The sequence below is a fragment of the Rhincodon typus genome, chromosome 4 (assembly GCF_021869965.1).
Source record: "Rhincodon typus isolate 14 chromosome 4, sRhiTyp1.1, whole genome shotgun sequence".
Taxonomy (NCBI): Eukaryota; Metazoa; Chordata; class Chondrichthyes; order Orectolobiformes; family Rhincodontidae; genus Rhincodon; species Rhincodon typus.
In genome coordinates this window covers 6,497,582-6,515,016 of record NC_063335.1, presented here as the reverse complement: position 1 = coordinate 6,515,016, position 17,435 = coordinate 6,497,582, and the positions used below count along the sequence as shown (strand labels likewise).

Below are 17,435 nucleotides of genomic sequence, written 5' to 3'. Positions count from 1 at the left end.
GACACGGACCAGGTGCCGGATCACGGCGCGGTGACACGGACCAGGTACCGGATCACAGCGTGGAGCCAGGAATCCTGCACCAGCTGGTCCACATCCTGAAGGCTCCATATTTAAAGGGCACAACGCTCTCCTTTACAGCTGTATTTCTGCTTGCTGGGTTTCCCAGGAAGGGTTGGAATGGCACAGTGGCTCAGTGTTTAAAACTGCTGCCTTATAGCACCAGGAACCCAGGTTCCAATCCACCCTTGGGTCACTGTCTGTGCAGAGTTTGCACATTCTCCCCATGTCTGCATGGATTTCCTCCCACAGTCCAAATATAGCGGTTAGGTGGCTTGGCCATGCTAAATTGCCCATAGTGACCAGGGACGTCTAGGTTAGATGGATTAGCCATGGGGAAGCAGGATTTTGGGGATAGGGTAGGGCATTGAGTCTGGTTGGGATGCTCTTCACACGGGCCTGTTTCCACACTATAGGGATTCTATGATTGAAATTGAATAATCCAGCATTGTGAAACCTGTCCATATTGTGCTAGAAGAATCAATGTTGATACAATAAAAGGGTGTGGATTGGAGAGCAGAGCTTCATCCACTGACAAAGGCCACACTGGAAGCACTGCAGCTGGCAGGGGAGCAGAGTGCTCCTATGATGCTGCTTGGCCTGCTGTGTTCATCCAGCCCTGCACCTTGTAGTCTCCATCTGAAGCTCAGTTTGGACGGGCAGGCATGGAGACTGAGGGGGAGGGCATCAATGTAGGACCCATAAGCTACAGTGGAAATATTACTCCTATCATTGTGTCTGGAGCTTCATTTGCGGTGTCAACCACTACACTGACAGTCATCAGCAACCTGTCTGTGTTCTGCCTGACACCTGTCCCCTACACAAACAGCAGCACACATACACTTACCTCACAGGGTCACAAGTCGGTGAACACCACACAGATACACAGGTGCACATGAGCAAGGCAATGACAAGCAAGGCCACTCACAGGAGCACTCTTGGGGAGCAGCCCACTGCTGACAAATAATCCCTGATAAGGGGCACATTCAACCTGCCGGGTATTGTGGTGCAAAACGGAAGCAACTAACAGAGCTGCTAGATGTTTGCAGTAGACACAATCAGCTGATGAAGGAATCCATTCACAGAATGATGTTCTGTCTCAGGAAGGAAAACATACTGGTGAATATCATGGACAGGTCCAGGAGACCACTCTACACATGGTAGGTGTCTGTGCAATCCTGCAGAGCACAGTTAGCATCATGAGCTCATGGCAGACATGGGCCAGGTAAAAAGAGATTCTCGGTGTAGCTCAATGAAAGGAATGCAAGGAGGTGACATCTTGCACCAAGACAGCAGGGGAATTATAGCCTGCCACACTTGACAATTCTTCTGACAAGACTAAATGCACTGAGGAGTTCCTGAGCTTCCCTACCAACAAACTCAATTCCTACAGTAGCAGTGACCACAAAGGATCCTATTACTTGCCACTTGCAGTAATCAGAGGGAACAAATTTCCCTGACGGGAAGAAACTGGCTCGTGGTGACACACTTAATTAGAGCAGGGGTCAGTTATAGAAAGTCTGTCATTGAGAAAGTACGAAGGAAGCAAAAAGTGGACTTTGGATAAAGAGGATCTAATGATAACATTAGTAATCGCAAGACTGAAGCCAAGTTAAAGGACAATATACATCTGACATTTTGCAAAGCTAGAAGATTATTGATTGCCTATGCAATTAGAAACAAAGAGCTAGATAAGTTGGAAAGAACAGGAACAATTAAAAAGGTGAAATGTTGTGAAGATCACCTCAGAAAGGAGATTTTACCACTCCATGGTAAAACACAAGAAAACTGAGTTCTTTTCAGTGGAAGGGCAACAGTACCTTATTTGACTGGTAGCTATAGCAAGTGACTAAATGTTGAGTCAATGCTCACAGTCACAAATGCTAAAATTATTTGAGATCTGAGCAGGTTGAGAACTGCTGACAACCATGATAGGCTTTCTGACTTTGAGTCTGCATAAAATAACATTGCATTTCGAAGAATCTAGGCCCAAAACGTCAGCCTTCCTGCTCCTCTGATGCTGCTTGGCCTGCTGTGTTCATCCAGCTCTACACCTTGTTATCTCAGATTCTCCAGCATCTGCAGTTCCTACTATCTCTAAAATAAACCCGGTAGCTCTGCTTAAGGAGGCAAGGCGAGGTAAAGCAGGGATGTTGTGAGCATCCAGCTTAGAGTGAGAAAGCACAATGACAGCAAGTGAAGAACCAACAAATGCCGCCTGGTTCAATGCATGAGCTGGGAACATGTTCCTGAGACAACAGTGTCCTTGCTGCAGCATTACAATGATAGTTGGCAGTGCTGCCTGAGATGCAGTACTGAAGTGCAGAAGCATCCTGTACGTGGAGATATGCCTTGAAGGTTCCTGAAGCCTGCCACATAGTGGGAGCCAATGTCTCTTAACATGGAGTGGATGTGTCCATTTCACATGGAGTGTGTCCTGAGATGTTAAGTGTCCAATATGGATCTCCTTCAGAGCAAGCGGTGAGCTGAAGTCGTCAGGGACCCTAGGATCTAACTGCTCTCAATTCTCATGCTTATCATTATTTTGGCAACTTTATAAGCCTCTTATTTTGATCTAATACAATTTTAAGTATCTATTGTTCACCATGGTTGGATCACCTTTCCTTCTCAGTTTTTGTGCTTCAAAATGATTATAAAATTTATTGTAAAGTATGTACTGATTATTTAAAAGCTAACCATTGTTACCTTCCAATTTGTAGGAACCAATCCACAATCTATAGAATATTGGAAGATTTACCACAACCAACTTGCCCATCAAAAATGTGATGAAGGGAAAGTAAGAAGGTAAAACCTTCCCTGATGATTACTGCCTATTCCTCATTAAATGCACGCCTACTTTTCCGATTCATACCATGCCCTACATTACAAATATTGTCTGCTGGCCTAGAAACAGCACCGAGCATTGTTTGCTTCCCTTTGCCGTTTCTTAGCTCCATCCAAACTGATCAAACATCTTGATCCTTTAATCTAAGATCCTCTCTCACAATGTATGGATCTCATCCTTTCAGTAACAGGGCTATCCCACCTCCTTTGCCTTTTTGCCAGTCCTTCCCAAACATTGAATACCCTTGAACACTCATTTACCAGCCTTGTTCACATCGCAATATGTCACCATTTGTAATTAGGTCATATTTATTTCCATTTGTGCCATCGATTCATCTATCTTTGTGTGAATGTTGTGTGCACACAGAGTACCTTTAATTCACCATTTTACTGTTTTTGCAACCACTAGACTTATCTACTGGAGTGAACTTAAGTTTGTATACTCTGTCTGTTCCTGTCACACTGAGATTGTCAATTCCTGATTGTTACTTGTTCTGCTACCTTGACCTCTCTTCAATTCATAGAATTTCCTTTCCTTGACATCTTGAGTTCTGAGGAAGGGTCACCGAACCCGAAACATGAACTCTGATTTTTTTTCTTCACAGATGCTGCCAGACCTGCTGAGCTTTTCCAGCAACTTCTGTTTTTATTCCTGACTTCAGTTTTGTTTAAAGCCATCTCTAGCCATTCTATTATTATTACAATTTGTCAGAACCATCAGACTCAGCATGGTTCAGGTGAAGGCCACCATAAGCTACAGTTCCCACTTTCCCCTTGTAATGGTGCCAGTACCTCATTAATCAAATCTCACTTCTCCTACACTCTAATCTTTCACTCTCTAATCTTAATTACCCTATGCCAATTTGCTCATACATCAGGTAATAACCCACAGAGTCTTATCTTCACTGTTCTGCTTTATACTTTAGCCCCAGCTGCTCACACACCTTCAGCAGAACAGCTTTCCTAGTCCCATCTATGTTGTTGCCAGCTAAATGCACAAAACAGAGATAACAAGGTGTAGAGCTGGATGAACACAGCAGGCCAAGCAGCATCAGAGGAGCAGGAAGGCTGACGTTTCGGGTCTAGACCCTTCTTCAGAAATGGGGGAGGGGAAGGGGGTTCCGAAATAAATAGGGAGAGAGGGGGAGGCGGATAGAAGATGGATAGAGGAGAAGATAGGTGGAGAGGAGGCAGACAGGTTAAAGAGGCGGGGATGGAGCCAGTAAAGGTGGGTGTAGGTGGGGAGTTAGGGAGGGGATAGGTCAATCCACTCCCATCCAGCCCCACCTCACCCGGCACTTTTCCCTGCAACCGCAGGAAGTGCTACACCTGCCCCTGCACCTCCCCCCTCACCCACCTCCCAGGCCCCAAGAAAACTTTCCACATCAAGCAGATGTTCACCTGCACATCTGCTAATGTGGTATACTGCATCCACTGTTCCCGTTGTGGCCTCCTCTACATCGGGGAAACCAAGCGGAGGCTCGGGGACCGCTTTGCAGAACACCTACGCTCGGTTTGCACTAAACAACTGCACCTCCCAGTCGTGAACCATTTCAACTCCCCCTCCCATTCCTCAGACGACATGTCCATCCTGGGCCTCCTGCAGTGCCACAATGATGCCACCCGAAGGCTTGGGAGCCCTGCAGTCCAATGGTATCAATGTGGATTTCACAAGCTTCAAAATCTCCCCTCCCCCACCGCATTCCAAAACCAGCCCAGCTCGTCCCCGCCTCCCTAACCTGTCCTGCCTCCCACCTATCCCCTCCTCCCACCTCAAGCCGCACCCCCATCTCCGACCTACTAACCTCATCCTGCCCCCTTGACCTGTCCGTCCTCCCTGGATTGACCTATCCCCTCCCTACCTCCCCACCTACACTCACCTTTACTGGCTCCATCCCCGCCTCTTTGACCTGTCTGTTTCCTCTCCACCTATCCTCTCCTCTATCCATCTTCTATCCGCCTCCCCCTCTCTCCCTATTTATTTCAGAACCCCCTTCCCCTCCCCCAGTTCTGAAGAAGGGTCTTGGCCCGAAACGTCAGCCTTCCTGCTCCGCTGATGCTGCTTGGCCTGTTGTGTTCATCCAGCTCTACACCTTGTTATTTCAGATTCTCCAGCATCTGCAGTTCCTACTATCTCTGAAGCAAATGCACAAAACAGCTGGAATCTCCCCCTCCCACAGGAAGTTCCTCCGCAGTATTGATCCCCTGCAGCTATCCAGGACAAAGGAGCACACAGTGAACTACTGCTATTGTGCCACAATCTCTCTCTTTTTTTTTAAGGAGGGCAACCTTTGAAGTGCCCTCTCCTTCAGGACTCAGACATGTAATAGCACTCTAATAACCCATCCCTTTTTCCTCAGCCGCACACTGCCTGTCTAAGTACTAAACAAATGCTTCCGATTAGGCATAGGCTGTCTCAGAGTCTCTCCCTTCAATGTGTGAGATTTCTGTATTCAAACTCAAACACAGAAGCCTGACCAAAGAAAATGCAGCTCCCTCTGACTCACTTCTTGTTTCAAGATCACGAGAGCTCTCTTGAGCGGTGGGAGCCACATTTAAGTCACCAGCGTTCAGTGAGCAGGTTCGTGAAGGCACGAGTGACTGAAATCAACCTGACTGTACAGGGGAAGCTGCATTAAATACTGGCGAATAATATTTCAATCGCAAGTGTCCATTTTGCAAAAAATTTATGATGTCCCTGCCCCAAACAGGCGAGTTTCCTGAATCTTTACCTTCTCAATGCTGATGCAATCAGGAGTTATTTTCCCCGCTGCCAGATTTCTGATGCCAGACCTCCCGCATGATTCTCTGAGCCACCCACTGACTTGCCTACTCTAACAGGCTCCACACAAAATCCAGCTTCACAAGGCTCTGCTGTATTTTGGATTTTGCTGCAGATTAGATGATCCGATACTGCCTCTGCATCGTTGACTACTTTTCAAAAGAAATTGACTGACTTTGGGATGTCCTGAGGTCAGGCAAGCATTTCTGCCATTCAGTTCAGTCAGTAAGAAGCTATCAGTTCCTAACAGAGCCAAGCAGTGATACAATATACTTTTAAAGAGGGCGGGATTGAAATATTTCCACTTCAATGATAATTTGTTTCTTCATCCTTCCTGAAAATATTCCCTTGAGCTGTAGGAAATGGGCCAGTAGCAACGAACTGCAGAATGTTTGCAGGAAGGATGGGAAGAACAAAAGCATAACTGGAATGAACTAACAAGATTAATTTCAAGTGCCCTCATTCATTTAGGAAAAATAAGCCCTATTTTAGATAGAAAGCAGGGTTAAGCAGTGAAATATCTGTGCTTGCCCCTTGACCCCACGTGAGGTAGTGATTTATTTCTACTTTAACCAAGTCCAGCTTTTACTGCCCATGGTCTGATTTTCCACATACCAGAAAATTCAAGTCCCAATTCCTTGACCAGTGCATTAGCACTAACCCTCATTACCTACTTGCAACACTTACAATCAGATAAACTGTGAACATTTTTTTAAAGTTAAAAAATGCTCCTCAATATCCAAACGAAAATTCAAACCCACTTTGAGTTAGAATCAGATGGTAAAATGGCATCAAAGGGTTAAAAATTTTTAACCTTCTCCAAAACTTGCAATCCCAAGGAAAAGAAATGTTTTGATAACATTACAGTGTGCTATTTTCACCTTGCCATATCAGAAAACTCATACAGTCCTACATGACGTTTCATTTGTTGGGCAATCACACAATTATTTGTCCAACGTGCCACATTCTTCAAACTACATACTCTATCCAGTGAACCTTCTACACAGTTGGCGTCTTAGGAACTTTACCCTATAATGTATGCACATGCTGCATATGTTTTCCATAAGTTACTGAAACTCATGATCCCTTCCCATTAAGGTAATTGTAAAATACAATGGATATTGGAAATCCAAAGTAAAAACACAAAGTGCTGGATATACTCAGAATGGCTAACAAACTCTGCAAGAGATGCTGCAAAGATCAGTGTTTTCTTTTTGTTGTTCATCCACCTCTTTCCCTTCAATGGCACAAAGCCCGCCATATTTCTAAATAAAAACTGAAAAAAAAACACAGATGCTGTAAATCAGAAACAAAAACATAAATTGCTGGAAAAGCTCAGCAGGTGTGGCAGCAGGTCTTTGGGTCCAGTGACCTTTCCTGGTAGCTAAGAAAATGTTAGTTTGTATGCGGAGGATAGGGTCAGGTGAGGGGGTAAGGAGTAAACAATAGGCGGGGATAGACACAGAAGAGAGAGGACAGTTGGACAGACACAGCAGTGGATAATGATCTGGCTAGGAGGGTGAATTGCCATTAATGGGGACAGTTAGTGGCTAACAATGGGTTGGGTATGATAGCAGATTCTGTGATAACAAGACCTGGTGTGTGGGGGTGGAGGCAAGGACATAGGAGAGTTCAAGCCCTAAAGTTTTTGAACTCGATACTGAGTTCAGAAGGCTGTAGGGACCTAAGCAGAAAATGAGATGCTGTTCTTTCAGTTTGCGCTGAGCTTCGATGGAACACTGCAGCAAGCCTGAGACAGAGATGTTGGCCAGGGAACAAGTTGGTGTGTTAAAGTGGCAGGCAACTGGAAGCTCAGGGTCTTTTTTGCAGGCAGAACGTAGGTGTTCTATGTTCAGTCTACGCTTCACTTCCCCAGTGTGGAGGAAACCACATTGTGAGCAGCAAATGCAGTAGACTAGATTCAATCAGATTCACTAGATGCTGCCAGACCTGCTCGGCTTTTCCAACAATTTCTGTTTTTGTTCCATCATATTTCTACCTTTTTTCAGTTCTGAATAAATTTTGGACTCGAAATGATAACTGTTTCTGTCTCCACAGCTGTTGCCAGACCTGCTGTGTATTTCCAAGCACTTTGTTTATATTCCATTACTTTGTGGCCCAAATCTTCAAAATGGAGATGAAATTTGGAAAGATTTCTCTGTTGAGCTCTGCAAATATCAAAATCAAAAAGGGTTTCTCTTATCCAATAACTTTTATCTAAATAAGCAACAAAGCATTTGTTCCAATAATAAACTTACATTGCCTCTGTTGATGAACACAGTTACTTGCCCTTCATCTCTTATCTCTGTGAACATTGGGGCTCCAACGAGAAGATCAGAGTAGCCATCTGAGTTCAAATCAACTGCGCATACTGAAGAGCCAAAGTAGGATCCCAACTAGAATAAAAAGATTCAGAAAGTGTCAACAAATACATAGGGCTCCATCACTTAAAGTAAATCTTTTGTGCAAGTGCAATGATTTTGTATTTCAACTTAATATTGCTGTTCTCGAATGCATCTCTGTGCTGAAAGGTTTTAATTTTAAAAAATTCAAAGTTCAGTTGTATGCAAATCAAATGCTGAATAAACCAGATACTATTTAACATAGATAACTGAGATGCATTGAGACTGATTCATCAAGTATTTAAAATGAATAGTCAGAATATTGTGCAGGGCTTATGCTGGAATTTCTGAGCTGTGCAGATGGTGACTGAGAGTCCATATCAGTGGCAGGGAAGTCAGAAATTAAACCCTTTTAGAAAATAGAACATAGAACATAGAACTGTACAGCACAGTACAGGTCCTTAGGCCCACGATGTTGTGCCAAACTTTTACCCTAATCCTAAGGTCTATCGAACCTCCACCCCTACCTTATACTATCATCCATATGCCTATCTAATAGCCGCTTAAATGCCCCTAATGAGGCCAACTCCACTACCCTCTCCGGCAATGCATTCCACGCCCCTACCACTCTCTGAGTAAAGAACCTACCTCCGATGTCTCCCCTATATCTACCTCCACTCACTTTAAAACTAGGCCCCCTCATAATAGCTACCTCCACCCGAGGAAAAAGTCTCTGGCTATCCACTCTATCTATACCTCTGATCATTTTGTACACCTCTATCAAGTCACCTCTCATCCTTCGTCGTTCTAAAGAGAAAAGCCCTAGCTCTCTCAACCTTTCCTCGTAAGACCTTCCCTCCATTCCAGGCAACATCCTGGTAAATCTCCTCTGCACCTTTTCCAACGCTTCCACATCTTTCCTGTATTTTAACACTGCTGTATTATCACATTGAAGGTAGCATTAACCATTGGCTAAGAGGTTTGCTTAAATAATGCACATGCAACTCATGATAAAACACTTTGGGTTCTACAAGAGTTTTTTTAACTTTTTTTGTTGGAACACACATGCTTAGTGACAACTAATCATTAGATTTTTAATATATTCAGCAAGGTGCTTCAGCACTCTTCAAGGAGCAGCGTCTGATAATACACAGTGAAAAAAAAGACATGTTTAAACCCAGATAAGCAAGAAAATACAATTAACTTAAAAGTACAACTGCCAGATTTTCTATCTACATCTGTGCCCAATGTCTGGTCTGCTATTGATGCCCAGTAATAAATCAGGCTTAGGAAGGCAGCAGCTTCCTTTCTGGCAAGATAAAACAATGTAAAATGTACCTTAGAGTGTACACAAGGGATCCCACCCAATAATAAGGAAAAAGACCTGGGAGGAGTCTGCTTCCAAAGTCACCTGCCAGGTCACATAACTGGGATTAAGGGGCAGTTCATTGTTAATTGAGAACATGTACCACACTGCCAGACAACATCACACAAAGGAAAACAGACACAATCCAATCCTTCCAACTCCATCTTAGGTCATTGTTTCCATAGTAAATGCTGGGATAGTGGGAAATGATTCTTGGCAGCAATGCACACATTCAGGAAGGGCAGATACTTTTTTAGTCAACTTGTGCAGATCATATCAGGGCAGGTGGGACTCGAAAACAGACCTTCTGGCCCAGGGGTAGTGATATTACCTCTGCACCTCTCAGGAAGGGCAGATATCAACACAGTTAATGGTCAATTGTTATGCAGTGTACTCATCCAGGCTCACAAGGGAGAATTCAGAATAAGGATAATTGGAACTTTGCAAATACTCAGCAGGCCAGGTAGCAACTTTATAAAAAGAAATAGAACTCTTTGAGTATTTCTAGGATTTTGTGTTTTAATTTCAAATTTCCAATATCAGAGACACTTTTCTTAAACTTATTTGATGCTTCTATCAACTATAGCAATCAAGGACTTCCCGAAAGTAAATGAAGTGAACACACATTTTATAACAACAGTGCTTCTTAAAAACATAAAAAGGGTTTTTTTTTAAATTACAGGTAAATGGTTATAAATATGATGTAATGTTCTACACAGCACAAAGGATTCAGTTGGCTGTGGGCTCACATTTTTCTGAAGTAAGTCAATATTATAAATCCACTGCTTCCCCTATCAATCCAAGTAATAGTGTATTTCTACTAGTGTTTTATGGGGCCTGCATTTGCTTCATTACCAAACAGCAAAAGCTACAATGGCAGCACGAACAAATGCATTAAGGAAATTCTACCATGCACTCTAGCTACAGGTCACCTATTCCAATGTGCAGTCAAATTTCAACCCAGGTGTCCAGAACACCTGCAGGATATACAGGCGCCTCTTTAATAAACACAAATTGGGGTTCAACACAGTTGAAACACAATGCCATCTTCCCTGTTTAACCCACCTGCTAAAGATATATGATACAAGTTCAGATGTAGCATTGCACAGCTACTACTTTCTGTGGTACTGTAGCTCGGTAATCTCAATAAATTGTGGTAAAACGGACAACAGGACATTTATGATGCATCTAAGGCCTCTATCCATTCAGTCTCTTTGTCTGTAATCCAACAGAAATTAAAGTGTGGAATTCTAGAGGAGATGCAGGAGCATGAAGACCTGTCTGTATATGTGCATAAATAATTCAAGATGGTAAGTCAGGTGCAGAGAGTTATTAATAAAACAAACATTATCCTGAGCTTTATTAATAGGGACACAGGGAACAAAAGCGCAGAGGTTATATTGAACTTGTATAAGTCCAACCTCAGGTGAAGTATCGCATCTATCTGGGAGTTGCACTTCAGGAAAGATGTGAAGGCATTGGAGTGTGTGTAGAAAAGATTTGTGAGAATGTTTCCAGGGATGAAGATAGATTGGAGAAGTTGTTTTTCTTTTATCTCAATCAAATGAGATTTGATAGAAATTTTTAAAAAATCAAAGGGTCCAGATAAAACAAATAGGGTAAGGCTGTAAGGAAAAGCATTTCATAGCAAGTGGTTGAAGTCTGGGACGTGGTATTTGAGAGTGTGGTGGAGGCAGGTTCAACCAAGTATTCATAAATGCAATTAGGTAGCTATCTGAAAAGAAAGAATGCACAGGGGTATGTGGAGAAAGGAGAGGAATTGCACTAGGTAAATTGCTCATTCTGACAGTCAGAACAGACAGTAGGGGCTGAATGGCCTCCTCTGTGCTGTAAATACTCTGAGATTCTCTGAAATTCTGTCCAAGGTAGAAGAAATGGGGTGACAACCCATAGCTATCACGATTTCTGTTATGAGAAGACCCAAGAAACATCCCAAGGAAGGCCCAAATGTATATTTAATTGAAGTGATCACACACAGCTGCAAATTTTCAATATCATGTGTTTTATCCCCAGACAAGTCTGCAGTTGACTCCATCAAAAATCCAGCATGCTACTGATGCTAACACAAGTCTAAGGTACTGGGGATCCTGGAAATCTGAAGCAAAAATAAAATGCTAAAATGCCAAGGCCTTCAGAGAGAAACTTGATCAATATTTCAGATCAATGACCCCTCATCAGAACTCAAAGTACTCAGTGCTATAACCATTTTTAAACAAGGTAGGGAACGAGTGAGGGAAGAGGGGAAAGAAGAAAAGGGAAAGTATGTGTTAGAGTGGAAGGCTGGAAATATTACATGACAAAATGGATCATTGTGTAAAACAAAACAACATAGTAATTCGGACAAGTTAAAAGTGGGCTTAAATTAGGTGCAAATGTGAAATACAGAATCATTGCTACCATCCAAAAAAAGAGAAATAAAATGACAAATTCTCCACTTCACTTTCACTCAGATCCTTTTGGCCTCAACCTCCTACTATGCCAATGAAGAAGGGTCACTGGACCCGAAACGTTAACTCTACTTTCTCTCCACAGAGGCTGCTAGATCTGCTGAGTTTTTCCAGCAATTTCTGTTTTTGTATCTTCCTAGTGAACTGAATTGTATCGTTCTCTGAACTGCCTCCAACTAAATAATATATTTTCTGATATAAGGGGACTAAAACTGCTCACGGTATTCTAGATGTGGATTCACCAGCACTTTGTACATTTTGCAGGTTGTCTCTTACTCTTCAAAACTCCAACGGATATCAACCTAGTTAGTCTGACCTTTGTTCATAAGACAACCTGCCCCTTGTACATAAACTTTCTCTGAACCTCTTCCAACACATTTACAGAGATAACAAGGTATAGAGCTGGATGAACACAGCAGGCCAAGCAGCATCAGAGGAGCAGGAAGGCTGACGTTTCGGGCCTAGACCCGAATCTCTCCAACACATTTACATCCTTCTTTCAATAAGATAACCAATATTCTACACATACTCCAGATGTGATCTCAAAAGTGCCCTATATAACTGAAATATAAACTCTCTCCACTCTTGTATTCCATTCCTCTCACAATAAATAATAATATTCCATTACCATTGCTAAATACTTGCCATATTTTGCATACTAACCTTTTGCAATTCATGCACTAGGACACTCAGATTCCTCTGTATCTGAGGGCTCTCAAATCTCTCACCTTTTAGATAGCATGTCTTTAATTTCTTCCTGACAAAGTGGACAAACTCAAAATAAGCTCAAATGGACAAAATCTTTTAATTACTGCTTTCTGGACTCAACACTAAATTCAACAATTTCAGATCAAAACCTCTGCCCCATTTTTCTTTTGTTTTGACATTTCATACTTCCTCCAAGCACATCCTTTGTTTCTTGTCCCATTGTCAGCTCTTTTTGTCTTCCAGTTAATTTCTGCAGCCTATCAGACTTTTTTTTTTGTCCTTTCCCAAAATCTGTAATATCTCTGAACACTCATTCTGAGAAAGGTCACTGACATGAAATGTTAACTCTGTTCTCTGATGACTGATGCAGTCAGGTCTGCAGAGTATTACCAACAATTTCAGATTTTTATGAAGTTGTAGACTTTCCTGGCCAGCTGTTCAATTCATTCAGCAATTGGCTGTTGCAGAGACAGGCCCTAAAATTCACATCTCTATCCTGTTCTACAATGCTAAGATGTTTTATTGTCCTCCTTTCACATGGACTGTCCTTTCAACGTGCACTTAATTGTATTGATCAGTGAATCAAGCAATGTAGACCCCTTGAACCAATAGTCTAATGGCAATAGCGCTTGGAAAATTAAGAGCAAATGACTGTGCAACTTTGGCTACAACAATGCAATTGTTATTTTGTGTTAAAATTAATTGAGTTTACAAACCGCCTTAGTGGTTGATTAGTTTTAAGATTTTATAAATGTTGCTATTCCTGTGTCACAATCTTTTTATTTAGGTGGCTGCTTGAAAAACAAAGAGAAAAACTGCATTTTTACCTGATGTAAATCAAATGACAATTGTTAGATGGCTGCTGTAAAATCCCCACAATACCAATATTCATGAACTTTCTTCCACTGGCTTGTGAAAGATGGCTAGGGTACTTGGAATTTGATCTTATACAGTATCTGGAGACAGGTCAATGAGTAACAGAGCGGCTTCTGTTTGAAGTAAGTGGAACACTAACGACATTATAACCAGCAATTTTGAAATTGATGTTCACACAAATACAGTTGATAAGGATTATATATTTTCAGAGGTGGAGACGATGTGGTTCCAGAGTGACATTTCATAAAATCAACATTATATAGCTAGTGAACACTGAAAACTGCATTAACATACATGTTATACTAGTAACTGCATGTTAGAATGTGCATCGGAAATTTTTAAAAAATGGAAAACTTAAGTGTAAGATTAAGAAAATCAGTGGATTAGAAATTAAAATCTTCAGAATTATATTCAAATATTGTCCACCTCAAAAAGTGTCAAGTCTGTATAAAATCCCAGCCCCTTCCATAACAGAAGTTTGTACTTCCCTTTCTGGGAATAGTTTATGTCATGTTCTTCACACCCTTGGACAGAGGTACAAGAAAAAGTTTTGTTGCTTGATTTTCTGTTTCCCTCCTAACATTCAACCTCATTTCATTGGTATTGTTGTGGTCAATAATGTTACCCACTCCAATTTTTCCCTACAACCCATCTTTCCATCCCCACCTCAATGAAATTAAAGGTCCAATTTTATAAATGTGTATTTTGAGTCTGGACATTGCCAACAGATTGCACATATTGACAGATTCCAGACTGCTATTCACAATTTTCTAAATGTTCGCAGTCATTTGGACAAATGTAGATTGATTAAGGAAATCCTGCATACACTTGCTAATACAATAGGCTTGTCAGCAAAGTTGAAGGGAATATTAGGAACAGCACCACGCATGGATATGAAGTTGTCCGAGTACAAGAAACAGTGAGTACTGGTTGTTCTTCAGACTGGAGGGAAATATATACCCAGGGGCATATGCAGGTTTTGTTTTCTTTTATACTGAAGTTAGATTTAACTCATCAGAAATGTAAGCACCATGTTCAAAATGAAGCAAAGTGACTAGTCACCTTTAAACCTAACTTATAAGCTGATACCAGCAAGAGGTAGGAATGTAACAAAACATCAATCCTCTGAAAAACTAACCTCTTTTCCTGGAATTGTGAAAATTGCTGTAAGTTTACCATTGCCAATCTTAAATATGTAAACCTAGAAAAGGAAATCAGATGGCATTATATTGCATCAATCATAACTAGACAAGCCACATAATAAACTTACATTTTGGACTGAAAGAGGAGTAATGGCAATTAAATGACCTTGCAAAAAATTCCTTACAAATGTATATTGTTTCTAACAATGCCCAAATTGATTTCTGATCCACTTTCCGTAAGTGGGTCAGGCTTATGTAGTAGATTAATGTTAATGTTGACTTTAGTTTCACTACATTATAAAATGTAGAGGTACCATTCTGCAATCTACTCATGATGTAGTGTCTGCCCACTGGAGCTCATCATAAGCAAACTAACAATATGTGAGTACAGTACAAGTTAGCATTATGGATATAAAAAAGTCGGTCTGTGTAATCTTATAAAATGGGAGATTGGTCTTACAACAGCAGAACCGTATGGATTCGACAATAGTTTCAAATACTAATTAGTTATTTAAAGGGCATTTTTTTCACAGAAAAGTTTTTAGCAAACTGCAGAGAGAAGAATGGTAAGCAATCTTTGATAATACTTTTGTCATGGCATCCTTACTCCTGTACTCCTTTGAAATAATGCCTTTCTAACTACTTGCTCTACCTACATGCTAACTTTTAGTCTCTTAGAGACAAGAACACCCAGATCATATTGGACATCCACACTGATAACCATATAAGAAATATTCTGCCTTTTTTCCAATTAAATGGAATTACTTCACATTGTACTCCATTTGTCATGTTCTAGACCATTTACTTGGCTTGTCCAAGCTTGTTTGAAGGCTCCATGCGCTGTCTTCACAAATTATATTCACATAATTAAATGTGGTCTGTACAACTATAAACGATCAATCTCTGAATAAAAATATCTAACCATGAGCCTAAGCATTTATGGCAACAATTGAGAAAAATCATAGTTATGTTAGTGACAAGAAATCTGTTGGTAAATACCAGTGAGTAAAGGATAATATGGCAGTAATGTCTGAGTGAGACACAAAAGATGCTTGGAGTTCCTTGACTTGTTGAGCTGCCTCTAAATATTAAATAATGAAGGTTTAAGTGTTGTTTGAATATTTATCTTTCACACTGTAAATAATTGTCTTTTTTTTGACTGGACTGTTAGTTTTGTGGGATTCTCTTTTATTTTTCCATTTCTGTTGCAAATGAAATAAATAAATATAAAATATTATCATCAGTTACGAGGATGAACCAGGTTTGCAAGTGCTTTCCTGTGTTTGTCTATCATATGGGCATGGAGTTACAAGTAGGACACCTCAAGAAAGTATTGCTGTCAGTAATTTCCTTCCTGTCTATAAGGAAGTACTGTCTCCTCCACATGATGTTTTTCATCTAATTTCACATGGATAGTCATGAGGGTAAACTCACATGCCACATACAAAATGCAAAAAACAGGCTGTCCTTATACCTCCACTCAGAGGCTGTAGAAATTTGTGAAAGGAATGAATAAACTGGCTGGTCCAAGCCAACAAAGCTTTGACTGGATATTGCCCAAATTGAATACTAGCATCAACTCCCAGCACAACTTGACATAGATATTTTGTTAGTCCAGCATATTACAAACACAGTCAGCAGTTGAACTGTGCAGCCATTGCACAGAATCTTGCCTGTCAAGAGTGTGCTAAGCAGGTTCAATAGTTGGTAGGGTGAATGCATGCCATTTAATATGCCTTGAACTCAGGAAACCTGGCACCTGAGAAACATAAGGTTTTTGGCACTTACTTGATCTATTTGTGTACAACTGACTGATTGATTTGGCCAATGTCAGCAACAGTGCCTTGAAAGGATCTTGTGCTATACCCTATATACTTGAGTAGAAGTGTATCTCAGGTAAAAGACAACACCCTATTTTTGGCCAAAAAATCTGGAATTTTCAATGTATCTCATGTAAAAGTCAGCCCTAGTTCCTTACAGATAACAGATCAACATTTGCAAGTTATCCTGTCATACCAGTAAATGTTACGATGAGGAAATGATTGGTGAGACTGTGTGAGAGTCAAACGAAAATAACAGTAGACAAGAAAAATGGAGGAAAACGGAAGAATTTGGTTCAAAAACTTAAGTCTCATCAGGTCAGTGTCAGGCACTCGAGGAATACAGCCATATACCTAGTTGAAGTTTTGAAATTTCTCCATTATTTTGTGTAAAAGCGTCCTCTAGAAGAAACAAAACATATACATCAGCGTTTAAAATGGAAGTTACTAAAGTTGCAGAGAAGATGAATAATTGTGTAGCAGCAAGAGAATTTTGAGTTCCAGAGAAACTTGAGAGGGACTGGAGAAAGATATCGAACCAACTTCAGACAATGCCAAAAAAAAGTGTGCCAACAGACATAAACCTAGCAAGTGGCAACAATAGGAGAAACAAGTTGCTGAGTGGGTACTTGAAAATCATCAAAATGGAAAATGTGTTAGTCGTGAAGCCATCTGAATCCATGCATGAAACAAATCAAAGGAGGATGGGATTTTGGATTTTAAGGCAAGTGCTGTATGGTGTACAAGGTACATGAGAAGGCATGACTTAGTACTTTGACAGAGAACTACGATTGTGCAAAAGCTGCCTGTTGAACTTGAAGGTAAGATATTACAGCTTCACCAGTTTGTAATCAGAGCTCGACAGAAAGAAGGCTACAATTTATATATTGAAAACATGGACGAAATGCCTATCACTCTCAACATGCCCGAGAATCGAACTGTGAACCAAAAAGGAGATAAAAACAGTACTGGTGAAAACCACTGGCCATGAGAAAAAGAGATAGTAGGAACTGCAGATGCTGGAGAATCC

At 41.0% G+C, this 17,435-nt stretch overlaps 1 protein-coding gene across 1 annotated transcript in view; it reads right to left on the bottom strand.

The window, feature by feature from the left end:
• The window catches only part of LOC109931903 (integrin alpha-9-like), a 153,395-nt gene that overhangs the window by 60,034 nt on the left and 75,926 nt on the right, over positions 1-17,435 (bottom strand). The window contains exons 10-11 of the mRNA XM_048595627.1: positions 14,582-14,644; positions 7,942-8,079 (exon numbers count right to left, since the gene is read on the bottom strand). Of these exons, the coding sequence (XP_048451584.1) occupies positions 7,942-8,079; positions 14,582-14,644 (201 nt within the window). The remainder of the gene's footprint in view (positions 1-7,941; positions 8,080-14,581; positions 14,645-17,435) is intronic.